The sequence below is a fragment of the Chroicocephalus ridibundus genome, chromosome 10, assembly GCF_963924245.1.
Source record: "Chroicocephalus ridibundus chromosome 10, bChrRid1.1, whole genome shotgun sequence".
Classification (NCBI taxonomy): Eukaryota; Metazoa; Chordata; class Aves; order Charadriiformes; family Laridae; genus Chroicocephalus; species Chroicocephalus ridibundus.
The window spans coordinates 4,827,665-4,844,524 of record NC_086293.1 but is presented as its reverse complement, the minus strand read 5'-3'; the positions used below and the strand labels follow the sequence as shown (position 1 = coordinate 4,844,524).

At 39.1% G+C, this 16,860-nt stretch overlaps 1 protein-coding gene across 2 annotated transcripts in view; it reads right to left on the bottom strand.

Moving 5' to 3' along the window:
- The window catches only part of IPPK (inositol-pentakisphosphate 2-kinase), a 33,601-nt gene that overhangs the window by 11,632 nt on the left and 5,109 nt on the right, over positions 1–16,860 (bottom strand). For both annotated transcript variants that reach the window (XR_010072804.1, XM_063348109.1), the window contains exons 2-4: positions 8,063–8,110; positions 2,569–2,664; positions 1,693–1,759 (exon numbers count right to left, since the gene is read on the bottom strand). Coding sequence is in view for 1 of the 2 variants with exons in the window: in XM_063348109.1 (XP_063204179.1) it covers positions 1,693–1,759; positions 2,569–2,664; positions 8,063–8,110 (211 nt within the window). In the remaining variant the exon portion in view is untranslated. The remainder of the gene's footprint in view (positions 1–1,692; positions 1,760–2,568; positions 2,665–8,062; positions 8,111–16,860) is intronic.

Here is a 16,860-nt window from a genome sequence, read left to right as displayed (position 1 = left end):
CTAGTCAAGAGGAATCTGGCAGGAACATCATAAACTGTTCAGAAGATAGCGCACATCTAAACAGAACCTGCAAGTGGCTTCGCTGAACTTCTTAGTCTGTACATAGTGCTATTTCAAGGTTTAAAACATTTGCCCAAGGTTTGAGGTCAGTATGTGTGGTATTAAAAACAAAACTGGTAAGAAGCAATCACCTGAAGAAGCACTTCTCAATGAGAACTAGTCTCTTCCCAGCTGTTCCACTGTTCACATCAAAATAATAAATAGGTGAAAAGGAACATAGAAGGAACAAAAGTTACCTTCCCCCTCCTCACAAGCTCACAACTAACGAGACATACAGAATACACGTGTTCAGTTAGTTATAGCTTCCATTGCTAAGAAAAACATCCATTCTGAAAAATATATTGCAATAGGAAAAAAAAAAATCACCTCAGAAACAGCAAGAAATATACTTGTACGGCTCCTCACAACTGTATTTCTTCTCTAAAGACATCCCCACAAACTGGACACACTAAATTTAACTTTAAGAAATAAAACTAAATTCCATCATTCAGAGTATCATTGATTTTGTAGCTTTTATTAGACACTACTCACTTTCCTTACTAGTTCCAAGGTGCCAAAACTGTTTCTCAAAGAGGTGAGGACAAGTCAGCAATAGTCCTGTGCCCACTATATGTAAATTAATTTCTTCCTGGAGCAAAGACATCAAAGTACTGGCTACAGTTAGCAAAGAATTTAATAGCACATTTTTCTTCAAGGAATCCTGCTAAAGCCATTCTCAAGAACATTTGAGAACATAAGATGAACACACCATGAGGGACATCTTTTTCTCTTTGCCCATTTTAGAGCTGACGCTTTACTGTACTTTTAGCCATACATGAAGAGCGATGCACCCCAGTGTTGCTAAGAATGATGACACCAAATTCTGTAGCGCTTCACTTTCCACCGAATGCGTCAGAGATTGCCAAACTTCGAGTCTTGCAGCATGTTCCAAAAGGTTTCATAAGGTCCCGGACCTAGAAAAGCGTACTTGCCCTTCCCCGCTGGATAGGGAGCCCAGAGCACCATGACAGAGTAAGGACAAGTCAAGCACAGCCCCACATGCCAGAGATGCTCGTTACACTTTGAAGGCAGCACAGCCTGCAGCACTGCAGCCCCTTGCAATGAGACACGCCAGCTATCGGGAAGAGAGACATGAAAAGCTGGAACACGAAGCTGCACGCTGCTTGAGTGCTATGACTCATAGGATGCGAGATGCTTAGCCCCGGGTGAAATACTAACATTGAAAACAAGACAGTTTAGAGGGGAGTTTCTGAAACTATCTTCCTTCCAATGCTCTGCTGCACAGTCCCACAGAAGAAACTGGTGGAATCGAAACAATTCTTCCACCTCACTCACTGACCTTTGTGAAGGTCTTCACAGCAAGGTAAAGCTTGCTCAAGAATTAACTAACACTGGCTTAACAGGGGATCCCTTTCCCCAGTTTGATCACACTAGAATCAAATGCAACTTTTAACTCTAGAACACACCCATTTTTTCCACGACAAATTTTCAACCTCTCATTGTCTAAATATTGAAAATATTGAAAAACGTTTTCCTCATATTCTGAGGTATGATGCTTTTTGACTTTATAATAAGCAAAATGCTTTACAGCTTGAGGAAAGGCCCCTTTTTAATGCTACCCCTGGCACTTACCTGGCCTCTCTGGTTGAATTTTTAAACAGAGCTGTCTTACGAAGTCTAAAGGCAGTTGAATAATTTCCTATTAAAAAAAAATAAATTATTTCAACACAAAAATTAATATCCAGTTTGTTGGTCTTAAAATGGAATACCAAAGTTCAGTGGATGTTAACAACAGTGTACTAAACAATACAGTCAGCAGCTTCTCCCTCTGATTTACCATCTATATGAAGACCTGTACCCGCAATCACATGTAATAGTTACTCCACTATGAAAACCAAAAACTAATTTAAATAAATGCATGAGAAAGAGCATTTTCAGTCAAAGTTTGATGTACACGAAGAAACCTGCACCATTTTGTCTTTTTCACAAATTAAAAAGTCCCATTTCATCCTGTCCCGTGTCTCACATCCCACCCTTCCAAGGCAGAATTGTGTAACTCAGGTTCCAGGAGAAGATGTGACTTTTCCACTTGGGTATCTGATGTTCAGTTAACTAGATCTGGCCGCCCTGCAGAACAGCGTGAGTGGCAAGGAAAAAGGTTACCTCTGACTGCACAGAAACCTAGACAATTCACACGGACCAGGTTTCTCCCCTTGCTTTGCAGATAGTCTAAAAATCTCTCACACACACCTCCCATCTCTAGGCAGGGCAAAGGAATGACCACTCTTCTCATGAGCAGCTTGAAATAGCTCAAACCGCAGAGTACAATCCAATCGCCTCATCAGCACAGAGCAGGATTTTGTTCTGATCCAAATGCTTTTTGTGCGTGTATCTTGCTCGGGAATATCTGCAAACCCTATCCTTTCCATTTACTGGCATTCAGTGTTCCCCAAAACACATTGGTGTTTCCAGTGCATAAGCCATTTATTTTAAGAATAAAACATTTACCCCATGGTGAACATAGTTCTCCCCAAAGAACTGCTTCATGACATGTTTTCCAAAGTCTACGATGTTTTGCAGATGGTGTAGTATTTCCTCGGAAGTCTGGAAGACAGAAACGTGGTAGTTTAACTAGGAAATAAACAACACTCGAGAATACATACACATACTAGTCAATCATTTAGCAAAGTAGCTTAATTGTTCTACAGAGTTTCATAGGTCAGCGCATCTTGAAATTAAACAGACACATGAAACGTGCTACATTTGTTACTCTACTGCTGTCTGAGGCTGGGATAACCAGGCAAATGGTAAGAAGAGATGATGATTCTTAGATTTCAAGGGGAAAAGGGCAGAGAAAATGAAAAAGGTGGAAGAGGGGGAGATTACTCAGGATCTACTCTGTCTTTAACCATTATTCTTAAAACAGCTCTAGTCAATGCCTTCTTACCGACAGGAGAGGCTTTCAGTGATATAAAATACTTCACCTGGAAATTTGGAAGAGAACGGCTGCCAAGACTGAGCCACATGACAAACCTCTGCATGAACAGGTACAGAATTTGCCAAATCCTGCCCCAGACAATGAAAAATCTGGCTATAATGTCATCTTCCATTAACTTTATGCTATGTGTCTATAAGGAAACACAATGTTCTTCTACAAGACATAAATGCCAAACTAGACAGAAGCAAAGCTAAAGGAGTACTGGAAGCAGGACAGCAACTTCAGTGCAGTATGACTTTGTCAGACTTCTGCTCATTAAAGAGGTAGCGGAGCAGCTTGACAACAACATTATCCCATGCCCAGCACTCCAGCACACTCGGGTTCTCTGCACAGTTTTTTATTGTTACAATAGACAATCTCCAAGCTCCTGTGTCCTGGTGCAACACAAAGCTTTTCTGGAAAGCTTTGCCTATGACTGTACACTACTTTGCCTACCACTGTACACTATAAGGCACTGAACCACGTAGATTTACTCTTGGGATTGAGTAATAGTGGAGGAAGAGAAAGAGCAACACTCATGTTCAAGTTAGAAAATCAGACAGGAAAAACAACACAAGCAGGAGGAAAAAAACAAAAACAAAAACAACAAACTGAGCAGAGAGAATAAAAGGCTAGGAGGACAACATTCATAATGACAAAGCCTAGAGAAAGGAGGAAAGACCACACCCAACACAAATGAAAAATGTTTATAGGTAGAAGGAGACTGTCAGTAACCAAGCAATCTTACTAACTTTGTTTTATAACACCTTCATAATAGGTAATATTTTTTTCCCCACCAGAAGAGTTGGCTACCTAATAAACTTACACAAGTTGTGTTGGACTAAGAAAGATCAGTTTGTTACTGTAACGCATAGCTGCTAACATTCCATACCGAGTTTAATATTCTTCCTCTAGCAGGATTCATTTTCCAGACTGAAGCAGCAATACACAACAGTGCAATATGCAATAAGGCTTTACAGAAAGGGAAGTCACTACAGAAACAGACATTACTACACACTTCTTTCAGTAACACACAGTACTACATACTGTTCCTTCAGTATGCAAAGCACTAACCAAAAAACCCAATCCTTCAGAGCAAGTAGGAAAAGTACAGTTTTTCCAAAGCACTTGCATAGCATTTCCATCACTCTACAAAGGCCAGGACGGCACTTATTCTGTGGAGTTGTTTCTCGGAACGGCTCTCCCTGAATCCTTTTAAGAGAGCCAAAATAAGCTTGGAATCTCTTCACAACAGGCAATCTTCCACTGCTTGAGTCTTAGAACAAAACACATGCTATGATGCCTGAATAACTTTCTCAATTGCAGTCATTTGGTCTAGAGAAGTGTATTTAAGAAGAAATAATTAATAGGCAACAAGATGTGTGAGCAGGCCACCCACATGGGTATGGCAAAAGGATATTTTACAGCAGCAGTGCTCAGTCCGTGCTTCCTAGGAAGGCCAGTGCCCCCATCGCCAGTGCTGAACACTCCGAGGTCCATGGGAGGTGACTGCCGGCTGCCTGAGCTCCTTCACACTGCTCGACCAGAGGAGAGCTCGGCTGGGGAAAGCCCCGCTCCCCACCCCTCTACTCTCACCCTGAGCAGACCGCAAACGCACTGTGTCCATCTTCCCTTAAGTGTCATTTGTTCCAGGCTGGGGAAGAAGTTGCTTTGCAGAGGGGAACACCCCCCAGCAATTTAAAACAGTTATAGTAAGTAACTTCCTCACCTGGTGAAGCGGGGAACAGCAATTCTGAGCACATACTATGACAGAAACTTTAATTTCTGTACAGATTTCTGCCCTTTTAATGACAACCCTTTCTTTAACTTATACAAATTCTGAATGGCGAGAAGAAATGTTACATCATCTCACACAGTAACAGAAATCTCAACTAATTCCCACTTCCAGATTATTCTGGCCTGGTTTGCTGATGTACACAGTACCCACAGGCTTTTTTTTTTTTTCTTTTAAACATATATGTATACACGCACTTGTCAGGAAATAAGATTTTGAATAAACAGGACATTCACTGCTGCTACTAGTACAAGGAAAGACTCACCAGTGAAAAAGATCAATACAACTTTAAAATTACAAATAAAGCTTGGGACACCTGCTCACCTCCTTTTAAGAGCAAGTATATTTGGTATATTCCAAACAAGAAACAAAAAACAACTAACAGGCTACTGGAGCATCCCCTTTCAACATTAAAAACCACAAAGATGAAAAACTTTTGAAGGACCTGTCATTACTGCCAGCTCATTTAGCGAAACACTAAAACTCATCAAATAGGTTTTATACAACAAAATGGCAAACATCTCGTTCATGCAGAAGACTCATATACTAAAATCAGCAATGTGCAATTAAAATCATAGAATCATTCCACAAGTCCTGACACTTGACTTCTACTCAAGAAATGCAAGCCCCAGAGTTACTCTATGACTATTCTTCATTAAACCCCTGAATTGTAACAGCAGCATTACAATTTGCAGTAACACCACCTTGTTTAACTGCCAGATTAACTAGTCCCAGATTCATAACCAAGCACTATAAATACAAAGCAGAACTTCTTTGCCGTATCCAAAGGAGTTAAGCAGAAGAGACTGAGATGCATTTGTCCACATGTGAATTTATGTATGCGTCTTACTAGAAAATATTTTGCTTCAACTGCTTTTTTCAGAGTTGTTTACATTGGATGAGCTGCAATGTCATGCACAGATATGTAACACTTTATATGCTTACTCATCTTGCACTAGTCAGGAACACAGATTACACCTAAAAAGCATTTTCTGCCCTACAGCTGTCATGTTGCTACGTCCAAGTTTGTCCCAAAACTCCAAGTCTCCAGGACTTGTTTACAGATCTGAAGATAAAATACTTAGTCTTCCATTCTGCTCCAAGAAAAAGCCAACCTTTAAAAAAAAAACCAATCACCAGAATAATTAAATATATTCAAATTACATAATCTTCTATTTAGAGAGCAAAGCCAAAAGGAATCGTGTATCACAAAGTGCACACAATCACAATGCAAGGCAAACGCAGAATGCTAAAGCTGGCCAGAAGCCAACTCTCCTCAAAATGTAACACTTCTACAGGTAACAGGGTTTGTTCTGGTAGTGTGCTGTTTAAAACGCTTTCAGAGCTACGCTCCACCGCTGCACGCATCCATAAATAGCCTTTTTGCTGTTACGACAGGTAAGAAGAGAAGCATGTCTGTCTGGGGCAACTCTGAATGGAATTTCTGACAACAGTTTCTAAAAAGCAAACTCTTGGTGCTTCATCAGCTACAGCCCACAGGAACACCTACTGCCATCCATCACTATGCTTCTGAGTAATTTTACTAATCTGATTACGCAGGGAAAAACACATTCAATAACCTGACCAGTGTTTCAACAGTAACAGAACATCACGCCCAGGAGATTTTTTTCTTGTGTTTCACTATCCTAATCCAAAAAACTATATGCATGCCAAAGCAATCTACAGAGGTATTATCGACTTCAACGCTGTGGTGGGTAACTGTGAAAAGTCACTTCCTGGCTTTCTTTGCGACTTCGTCGTACTTTGTCAATTTTTTAAAAACAATTACTATGCAACAATCTCTTTGTACTTTAAAAAATAGGAAAAAAAGGTGGTGGTATTCAGTGTTTTGTTTTCTTAAATGAATGGTAATAGAATAGACTACCTTTTTACTTAAACTTGTGGTCTAATTCTCCTCTGCTATATTAAAAATGGAGACAGGCACTGTTTTCCCTTCTTCCAGTTCACTGGCTTCTTCCCTGTTCTCGTAAAAGCTCTAAACATCGTTGTCTTGGACTACTACAGAAGCACGGGATACATTTTTTAAATCCTGCCACTATAAGCAGATCAAAAACTTACTTGAATCACGCTTTAGTTTCACCAGACCTTTTTTCAAGTAAAATAGTAACAGAAAGGCCATCAAATAACTTGTACGCACACTGTGGTCATGGGTTTTACCTTCCTCTGCTCTACTTTAGAAAGATCTCTTTTATCCCTTGTTAAACGATGCATTCTGCATGCATCTTCCCAATTTAAAGCAAAACACCCTTCCTATACATTGACTTTACATTCATCCTTGTTTCTTTTTCCTACAGTTAAGCACTTCCCCCAGCTCTCAGTATAGCCATAATGCCTTTTATATTTTTTTCCTCATCGGAACAGTCTGCCACTGAATCTTACAAAGCCATGGCTCAGAAGCTGCCGTAACTCAAGGCATTCCCTCTATCACTCAGGTAACACACCCTAAAGACTACTCACAAGGTTGAGGAAATGGCAGAATTTAAACCTCCCAATCGTTGTGCTCCCTTTTTTTCCCCTTGGAGCACTGTGTTGACACTTCACTTTCACCCTCCACCTTTGATTCTTGATCATGTTTTACCCTTGTTAAATCTAAGGTAACTTGCTTCAGTTCCTTCTCGAGCAGAAAAACCTTCTGCCACAGTCCAAGAAACTGGCAGACTGTGTCCCACCATGTTCTTTTTGCAAGAGACAGGACACTAAAATCGCTCACTGACAAAGGCTATTCTGTGAAAATTTCCCATCTCTGTCCAAGTTTCATGGCTTTTAGCTACTGCATGGGTAGTCAACAGCAGACTTTTATCATAACGCCAGTGCTGTGCTGCTCCTCTTCTGTCCCACCTAACAAGTCAATAAAACTGTAATTTCTTCCTCAGCATCAGCACACTCCTACATTGATACACAACATTAATGCTTCCCCCGTTGCCACAGCTATCCTTACAGAAAGCCACACCTTCTACACACTGCAGCCTTACAATCTGTCCCACTTAAAGGCTTTGATATCAGCAGTCACACGATCTTAGTAACGTAAGACAACCTCAAATTTCCTCCTGTTGCCAAAACTCCTGAAACACAGGCACATTTCAAAGCATCCCCTTATTCTTACTCCTATCAGTCACTGGTTTTTCTTTCACTGGTTTCCTGTTTCTCCTCAGACTGGTTTTTATTAGCTTACCTGGGGGACTTTATCAACAGCACACGTTGAATCTTACCTTATTCTGGTTTGGGGGGGACTTCAAAAACCGCAGCACCACGCAGCGCTGAAGAAAGATAGGAAAGAATACAATTTCATTAGCATTTAAGTGTATCACAATTTCTGAGTAGCACAATTGTCTGATTCCCCAATCTACCTCACCTGAGAAATTAAGAGGTGGGAACAAAGCAAAATAGCCATTTTAGATGGTTATTTCACTTAACTTGAAAGCAAATACATCAACGTCTGTTACCAGATGTGCCATCGGTTGGATAAAAACAATTGGGCACCACAGCTGGTAGAGGCAAACAGCTGTTTTCTGGACTTACCTCTTAGTCACTCAGTGTCTCCATCTGAACCTTTCCTAGACACACCAAAAAGGACTACATTCCATTCTATATCTACCAAAAAAGTACTAACACTCTGACTCCCTGACAAAGATAATGCAGACAAAATGTCATAGTTACACTTCAGGTTTATGGAATCTAAGCTTTTTCCCTACCAAATGACTTGCCATTAAAAAAACTCCCATAGCACAACAGCACCAGGTATATTCCATATTTCAGGGCTGAAAGCTGCCTCTGGACAGTGCTGAGTGGGAGAGCACTGCAGTTATCTTTAATTACTAACATGTAGAGCAAGAGCAGGAGGAAAAAAAGCAAAACAGATGACAATGTGTAATCCAAAATACTAAGAAAACAAGATCCGGATTCAGATGCTGCTAGTGAAACCCAGAAACAGCCCCTTCAATATCTAAAAAGTCTCAAGCCAGTATAAATCTCATAGTTCACCTACATCTGGAAAACACTCCCAGGTAAAAGGGCCGTTCGCTGAATTTTGATTCAACTTGTCCTGCAAGATCTTAACAACACAAGTGTTACAACAACAACCACCTAGATAAACTGAACGCTAATTATAATGATAGAATTTGATGAGACTGCTAGGTGACAACTCTTTCTCCCAGTATGACCTACACGTGGATAAGAGAGCTCAGGTCTGATGAGCCTGTATGCTCTGTGTATGCAGTGTGTTATTTTTAGGGTGTTTCAACTGTTTGGATCCCTTGCTTTAAATATTCACAAACAAGTGGATCGGTGATTAAGAGATCTGATCATCAATTCAGTAACTTGATTCTGTAGTATTTCAAGGGTATTGTAGATGTTTATCTATTAATCAGTTCCCAGCCAACAAGCTCCCAACAACTGCTCTGGAAAATCCAATTGCTCTCACAGGACTCACTACAATATTTGTTCATTAACAAATAATTTCAGAAGAGGCATGCCAGGATAAAATGACCACAACTATATATGGCAAAAGCAGAACACACTGCTTCTCTAAAGATGTCACAAGGAAACAGAGCAAAGTTCAAACAAAACTTTTCAGTCACAGATGCACTTCAACCAGTCAACCCACACTGTGCCTTAGGAAGGCTATTAGATGATCAGAGTAAAAAACAAACACACATAAAAACCACACACCAAAAATACACCTTTTTTATTCTTCAGGCAGAAGGTTTCATCTAGATCTATCCCTTTACGCAGTTCAACACACGGTAACACAAATACACTGCCACAGTACAAAGGTTAACCCATCGGATGTCAAAGATGCCACCTGCTTCAGAATTATTGTCACTGAAAATACTGGTCACATTTTTCATGCTATTGCATTACTGATTCACTTGACTGATTCCTTACTTGGAAATATTGTAGGTGGTTGTTACCGTGAGGTTTTTTTGTCAGTTATCTTAAATGCCTTAGATTTTTTTATATTTACAGATTGAACATCAAAGATGCAACACGCTTATCTGCATGCAAATGAATGGCCCAAATCCAGAAGAGAACAGATTTCTTTGAGAATCAGATCAGCTAGATCCTAATGCTCCTGAAATTTCATTCTCTACATGCGCCTGTCTAAGCCCTTCCACTGCTGAACACCACTTCCATCAATGCACTATCACCCTATCACCATCAAAGTGTTTAGTTAATTGGAAAACAGTGCCATACAAAAAGATGAAAAAAAAACCCAGACTGTAAAATCAAGCAGAGAAAAAAAAGAAACAATGCACGGACGTAAGCAGATGTAACACATGAAACATTAAGAGGCTTCACATCTTTTGAAGAAGCAAGACAAGCTAGAAAAACAGTCAATTGAAAGGAATTCTGATTACAGTTTGGTTTTTTTAAGCCAGCGGCTCTTTCTCTGCAAGTATGTTCAAAAGGCAAAAAAAAAAAAAAAAAAAAAAAAAAAAAGAAAAAACCAACAACAACAAAAAAATCAAACACTACTGCTCTTACTTTCCAAATAAAGAATTTAAGTGCAACTCTCACATGAGAGTACTGCAGTTTGGTAACAGATAACAAACATCCAGGACCATACTAGGGCTACACAAAAACCATTTCCAATTTTTACAGAAAACTCAAAACAAATTCTAGCAACAAGGATACCGAAACTCTCTCTCTCAAAACACATTCACAGCCACTCGACCACCGAGATGACGCAACGGGGAGCCTAGTTCTGGAGAAGCACTATCTCAAGCCCCAGCATTTTGAGACTCCAGTCTTAAGCTTAAGGTCCCACCAAGAAAGGCAAACACTTCTTTAGCACCCTTATCATGAAACAATTGTTTGGGTTAAATCATAGCTTAGAGTTAATGGGTGCCAATAAGGAGAAAAGTGGGAGAGGGGCAAAAACGTACTCAAAGAAGTCACTGGCATCACAGAAACACACCGATGCCTACACACAACTCCTGCCTTAATGTACCTTGGGAAAAAATAGTTTGCTGGTCTTAATCCCCAAGAAGGTTATCTGCAAGAATTTTTTCTTCTCCAAAACAGTCACTACAGCTATTATTTTAATCTTACCTAGTGAAATCCAAAAAGAAAGTAATCCTTGCTAGTTAGGCCAAAATATGACTGGGCATCAATCCAGGTACTTTGGATTAGGCAGCAGCATTATGAAACCAGGATAAAAGCTTACATTTTTTTCTTTACAGCTTAGTGTTTGATGTTAGCCTTTTATTTTTCCTAAATGTCTTCTAAACTTCATTGTCGTAAGATAAAGCTACCATGCAGGCCTCCTGAACTGGAGCATCTTCACAAGTTAAACACACTTGGGGCAAATCTATAATTTTGATATTCCCCTTTAGAGAAAAACCTCATATGTATCACTGAGGGTTTTTTCAGGTTTCTGTCTCTTGCTACATTATTAGCAAAATCTGCTTAAAGAGCCGGTGCCAGTGAAAAAAATAGGAAAATTTGTATAAAAAAAAAAAAGCTCAAAAGCTAGTAAAATTATTTAGAAGTACAGAAAGGTACACTTCAGCTTCTGTTTTTCCAAATAAGCAGGTTCATGCCCTTTGTTATTACTCTATCATTATTCTGAACAGTATAAATTAAGTGGCTTTGTCCAGAGGCAAAGTGTTACTTTAACATCTAGTTCTGCAACTGCCCAGTATAACTAGAAAAGAGTCTTACCTAGTTTATTACCAACTTGCATTCACATATGTATGATCTACTGGTAGAAACCAAGGCACTCTGGGAAGCAACTTCTTAAGTCCCAAAAGGAAATCCACCCCTCTTCCTACTCCCCTCATCTCCCTCGCTCCACAACATCTCATAAATTATGGTATCTGAAAACTCACTGGTATTTTTGTAAGCACTGTACGCAATTTTACATCACAAAGCTACTCACCTGTCTACTATGTTGTCAATACATTTATTTTGAAAAGGCACGTGATAAACAAGCAGAACAAGAAAACCCACATTTGTTTTAAAGTTGTCCATAGAAATGTCATGAGCTTCCAATCATACACAACATGAGGGAAAACACTCTCAAAGACTGGTAACAAATCTTCCCCTACAATTATTACTGTACTATTTGTTGCCACCAACTATACACACCACCACCAACTACCGACTAGGGAGATGAAGATATGAAGTCGACTATTTTTAGACAGAATGGTGCCTGAAAAGGCTCTTGAATTTTTTTATACAGTAAAAACTGGTTGTTTAATTCATTGTCTTTTGATGAAGCTAAAGAGCTATTGACAACTTAGTGAACACAGCTTTAAGTATGCCAAACCTTCTACTGCCATTGGAGTTATTCAACCCAACCTAATTGTAGTGGATTTATGACAGTGTACAGCAATGGCACCTACAAAAAGTGCATTCTATCTAGTTTTCAATTAAAGGGAGGGAGAGGAGTTAAATTACACCAAACTGCTACTCAAGCCCTACTTGAACGTAGTGATGTGCAAATACTAATTAATGACAGTTTCAGTAGTACTAAATATGAACTACGGAACTATATTGCTGGTATCAAGCTATTTTTGCAGTAGCACATTGGAGCTGCATGCAGTATACGCCAACTAAAAAAATTATTCTGACATTTTTTATTCCAAATTTACCTTCCACAACCCCTCCAATTCCAACTCTAGCTTGAGGGATTTAAGCAGAACACAACGGTTTTCTATTCAGAAAATGCAACTTCTCTGAAGAAGGCAAATGTACAAAGAGGTGTCATCTTGATATCTCATAAAAGACAGATGCACAGAGGAGAGTTCCTTCTGAGAACTAATAAAACTCAGTAAAAACATGGCCACCACACTGCCCAGGCACTTCAATCAAAGCTTACCTTTACGATACTCAACACAAGACATTTTTAAAGTTCTCCTCATCCACAGTGTCAGTGTGCTGTGCAAGGTGAAGAGATGTGGGAGAAGAAAACAAGCTAAGCACTGGAAAATTTTGCAGCTTTTGAATGAAGTACACATAGTAATATTGTATACAAGTGTTGTTTTCCAACACAGTTTTGTTCTGTATAAGCTGGATAAGATCACACAAAACAAAGTGAGGAAAGCTACATTTCCTGCCAGTGTAGAGGAAGTTTAGCAATTGCTCACACAAAGTGCAAGGAAGCATTCAAAAAATCAGAACAATACTCTTTTATTTAGCATAGAAGTCCTTTAAGAACAATCTTTTTATTTCTTTACATGGATAAAGAGTTTCTGGCATAGCACCTGGCTTGACACCTTTATTTGGAAGCAAACATCACCACGATACTTGCTTTCTTTAGCATAGAGCTCATGGCTTGCATCAGACTTCAGGTACTCATTCCACCTTTTTTTTCCTGTTTGCTTATGATCTGAATTCCCATGATAGTTAAGCACTAACTCAGGTTTCACTTCATAGCTTAGCTTTGTATAACCTTGCAATATGCAGATGGTACCAATTCCAGGGGAATTTTATGATTGCAGTAGCCATGAGTGAGAAAGAAATGTTTGCCCTTCAGCTAAGCCACCCAATCACAGTACCTGAAATGACATCAAGCAATACACCCACGGGTGCTAGGTGGAAGCGCGTACCAGACGGAGAACAGAATGAATAAACCTATTGATGCCCAGCCCTCAGCATACATTACTACAGTCTGCGTAACATGGTAGATGTCCCTGACATCCTAGCTATTAAAAACAAACAAGAAAAAAACCTGGTCCTTAACAATGAACCGTGTATCAAATACTTCATCCATCTGTCAAATAGGTGAGTTAAACCAACAAGAACATTAAGACACGTACCAAGCCTCCTTCCTTTAAACTGTTCTAAACCTCAGCCTATCGGCAACATATACTTCCCAGCATTACGCTGCCTCGTCAGCTTCTGATATGTTGGGGAAACAAGGCGTTTCAGGAAAATATTAATAGGGAGGGGAGGAAATAAAAAGTCAAAATAGTAAGAGGGATTGGAATGAAGTTACGTAATAAAATGGAGAGTCAGAACAAGTTAATAATTCCAAGCATCCTGAATGTCTCAGCTAGAAGACACCTAAGGAAGTCTTGTGCAACTCTGTGCAATCGAATGCAGTGTCTCTTTCCTCCTGAACAAAACCAGGTCAGAACGTGGTTATTGCATATCTCAGAAATAGTACACTGAGGCAAAGAAAAGACCCACTGAAAGGCTGGGAAGGAGGAAAGAACCAAAGGAGTGACTGAAACAGGCTATTAGACTGAGCACTCCTATATAGTTTATGGGTCAGACAAATTAATTCCACCGAAGCAACCAACCCAGTACTGCCGTCGACTGAGGGAAGACATATGGACACGTGCAGCACAGAAAAGGCAAAGAGTAGTCTTATGAACTCCACCATCACTGCATTTACCACAGTTAGGAAAATTAAAAAAAAAAAGTTTTTAAGTTAACAACTTGATTTCATCAACTGCAAAAAGAAACTCATTTGAGTTTGAGCTAGCACAGAACCAAAACAGAAAAAACAAGACCCATTTTTAATCAAGGCTAGCTACCTCCTGAGCTTGTCTGAAAAACTGGGATTCGTTTTACATCTTCACTGCATTCAGCACCCTCAAAAGTCACTCAAGAAAAAAAAAAAAAACCACCACAGGCATAAAGCAGAGTTTGAATTTACAAAAAAAGTTACCAGAAAACAAGTCTGCTCCAACACCCTATTATTAGCAAAATAAGGCAACACCTCTGAAAAAAAGTATTCTGGGGGGAGAAGAAGAGAGTGCTGGTACTGCTGCTACAGTGGAAGTATCACTGTTGCATTACGCTGGAGTGATAGACCTAAGATTTGCAGTATTTCCGTCTCCCATCTCCTTCCACACACATACTATTTTTCTCACCTGCATCTACAGAAACCTAAGGCACTAAAATGGTAAGAAAAGTTTTAATTGCTGCCTTTCTGTTCTTTCTTCTCTCTACGTTCAGCCCTGCTACCCAGTGCCACCTTCCCTTTCACTTTATGAAAAACACTACTTGAACTGCTCTGCCTTCAGAGCATCCTTTCAGTGCAGAAACCTGGTAAAGCCAAGGAAAAAGTAAATTTAACTACACTAGTGCAATATGGAATTGAAATCCCAATATAGAAGAGAATTAAAATTCTATATAGTTGTTGACTCAAGCGGTTGACTTTTGGGGGGGTCAAAAAAAGCTTTGCAGCTAATCCACAGAACTGGAAGTGCTTCCAACTTTTAATTCTTCATTTATAGTAAAAGCTTTGTAGATTGTACTCAAGTAGAGTTAGTCCAATTAGTTATGACATCTACAATCGCAATTATACCAGTTTAGCTAAAGAACCAAATACAAATACAAAACCGTCTTCTTTTTTCTCCAGTGACCATAGACACGTATTTAAATACCAGTTACCCAAGGTTAACACAAGGAAAACATGCAGTTTCATACAGGTGCCACAAAGGATCCAGAATTCCAACTCAAACTGGTGATTGCCTCTTGTTCCTAAAAACTTAATCGTTGTTTACAGCGAGGCAGACATCTCTTCCTTTCTTTTCTGCTGATGACATCACCCTGATAATATACTTGGCTTTCCAACTGGCTTTTATAGCTGCTTGCTTCAATAAATTTGGGCAGAAGCTCCTCTACTTGCTTACAATAAATAAATAAATATTTTTTTAATTTAAAACCAATTAAAGCTAGGAAATAACAAACAAAGCAATATATTATGTTTGGTCATCAATCTGTTTCTTGTCCTTTTTATAAGTAGGCAAAGGGTGTGCAGGTGTGGGAGTTTTGCTAGACAGTGTTTAGATACGCATACCCCCAAAAGAACAAAAGGCTGGAGAAACCAAGTGAAAAAAATCCACTACAAACTAGCAAAAAAAGCAGAAGTTTGAATGGCCCTTAATCCCCATAAAAGTTCATGCTGGAATCTTGGTCCAACTCATTCACCTGTTAAGTTTTGCTTCCTCCAGAAAATTCTACAGAACCAGACGCAAAACCCCTCCCTATATTTCATCACACAGCCTTGGTGAATCTTTTGGATACATCCAGAGCATGAAATCCAACAGAAATTAGAATTAGCATAGGTTTGGGATTTAAAGAATCTCCTCAAGGATACAAAAATGTATAAATTCAAGTCTTACCAAAAGCACGTCTTTCCCGTTAGTATTTATTGAATTTTATTTTGACAAGTTGCATCTTACCTTCTCTGATAATTTCTTACTGTGAAAGAACCAAGACACTATAACTTGGCCATATATTAAATCTGAGAAATATTCAGAGAGGCCATTATTAGTAAGCTATTGTATTTATATACACAAGGAAGAACAACTGGTTTTCCTAGAAACTAGGTTTCTCCCCTACCTGAAGACTCTTTAATACAGGAATCAGCAGCCTGTTCTGTATTCCCTTGAAATCAAGGCATTCATAGATGTTAATTCACTATTCCACAGACGTTAAGAAAAAAAAACCCAAAAACCAAACAGAACCCGAATGAACAAAATCTGCTTTATAGTCAGGGATCTGGAATTTTTCAGGAACGACCTGGAAGTTTTGGGAGCAATAGTTTACTTATACGAATTTCAATAGGACAAAACAGATTCAGCCAACTCCACATAGAAAAACAATGGAGGAAAGAGGACACAGGTTTTTGAACTTGTACAAAATTATATCATCAGAAAAAGTGCCTTAAGAAGATTCTCTCAACAAGACAGCAATTAACAATCAAGCATTGCTCCCTTTCTGCCAAACAAGACCAAGTAGGAAAGCTGCAGGTAGCTAGTAATTCTGCCTATAAACTTTTCACTCTTTCAGCAAAAAACTCTGTGTCTAAACATACTTTGAGAGAGGACCATTAATAAGATTGTAAGTTTATTACGACAAAATTTTCCAGTAAGAAAAATCTGTCATTATTCTTAAAAACAAAACAACCAACCACAGGAAAACTATTTCATATTGCAAAAGCACTACTAGGAACAGTTATCTAGCCTGACTTGAAATAAAACGGCCCCTCATAAGTATAATAATTTTATTTCAAAAACCAAAACCATCTCCCCCATATGCAGAAAGT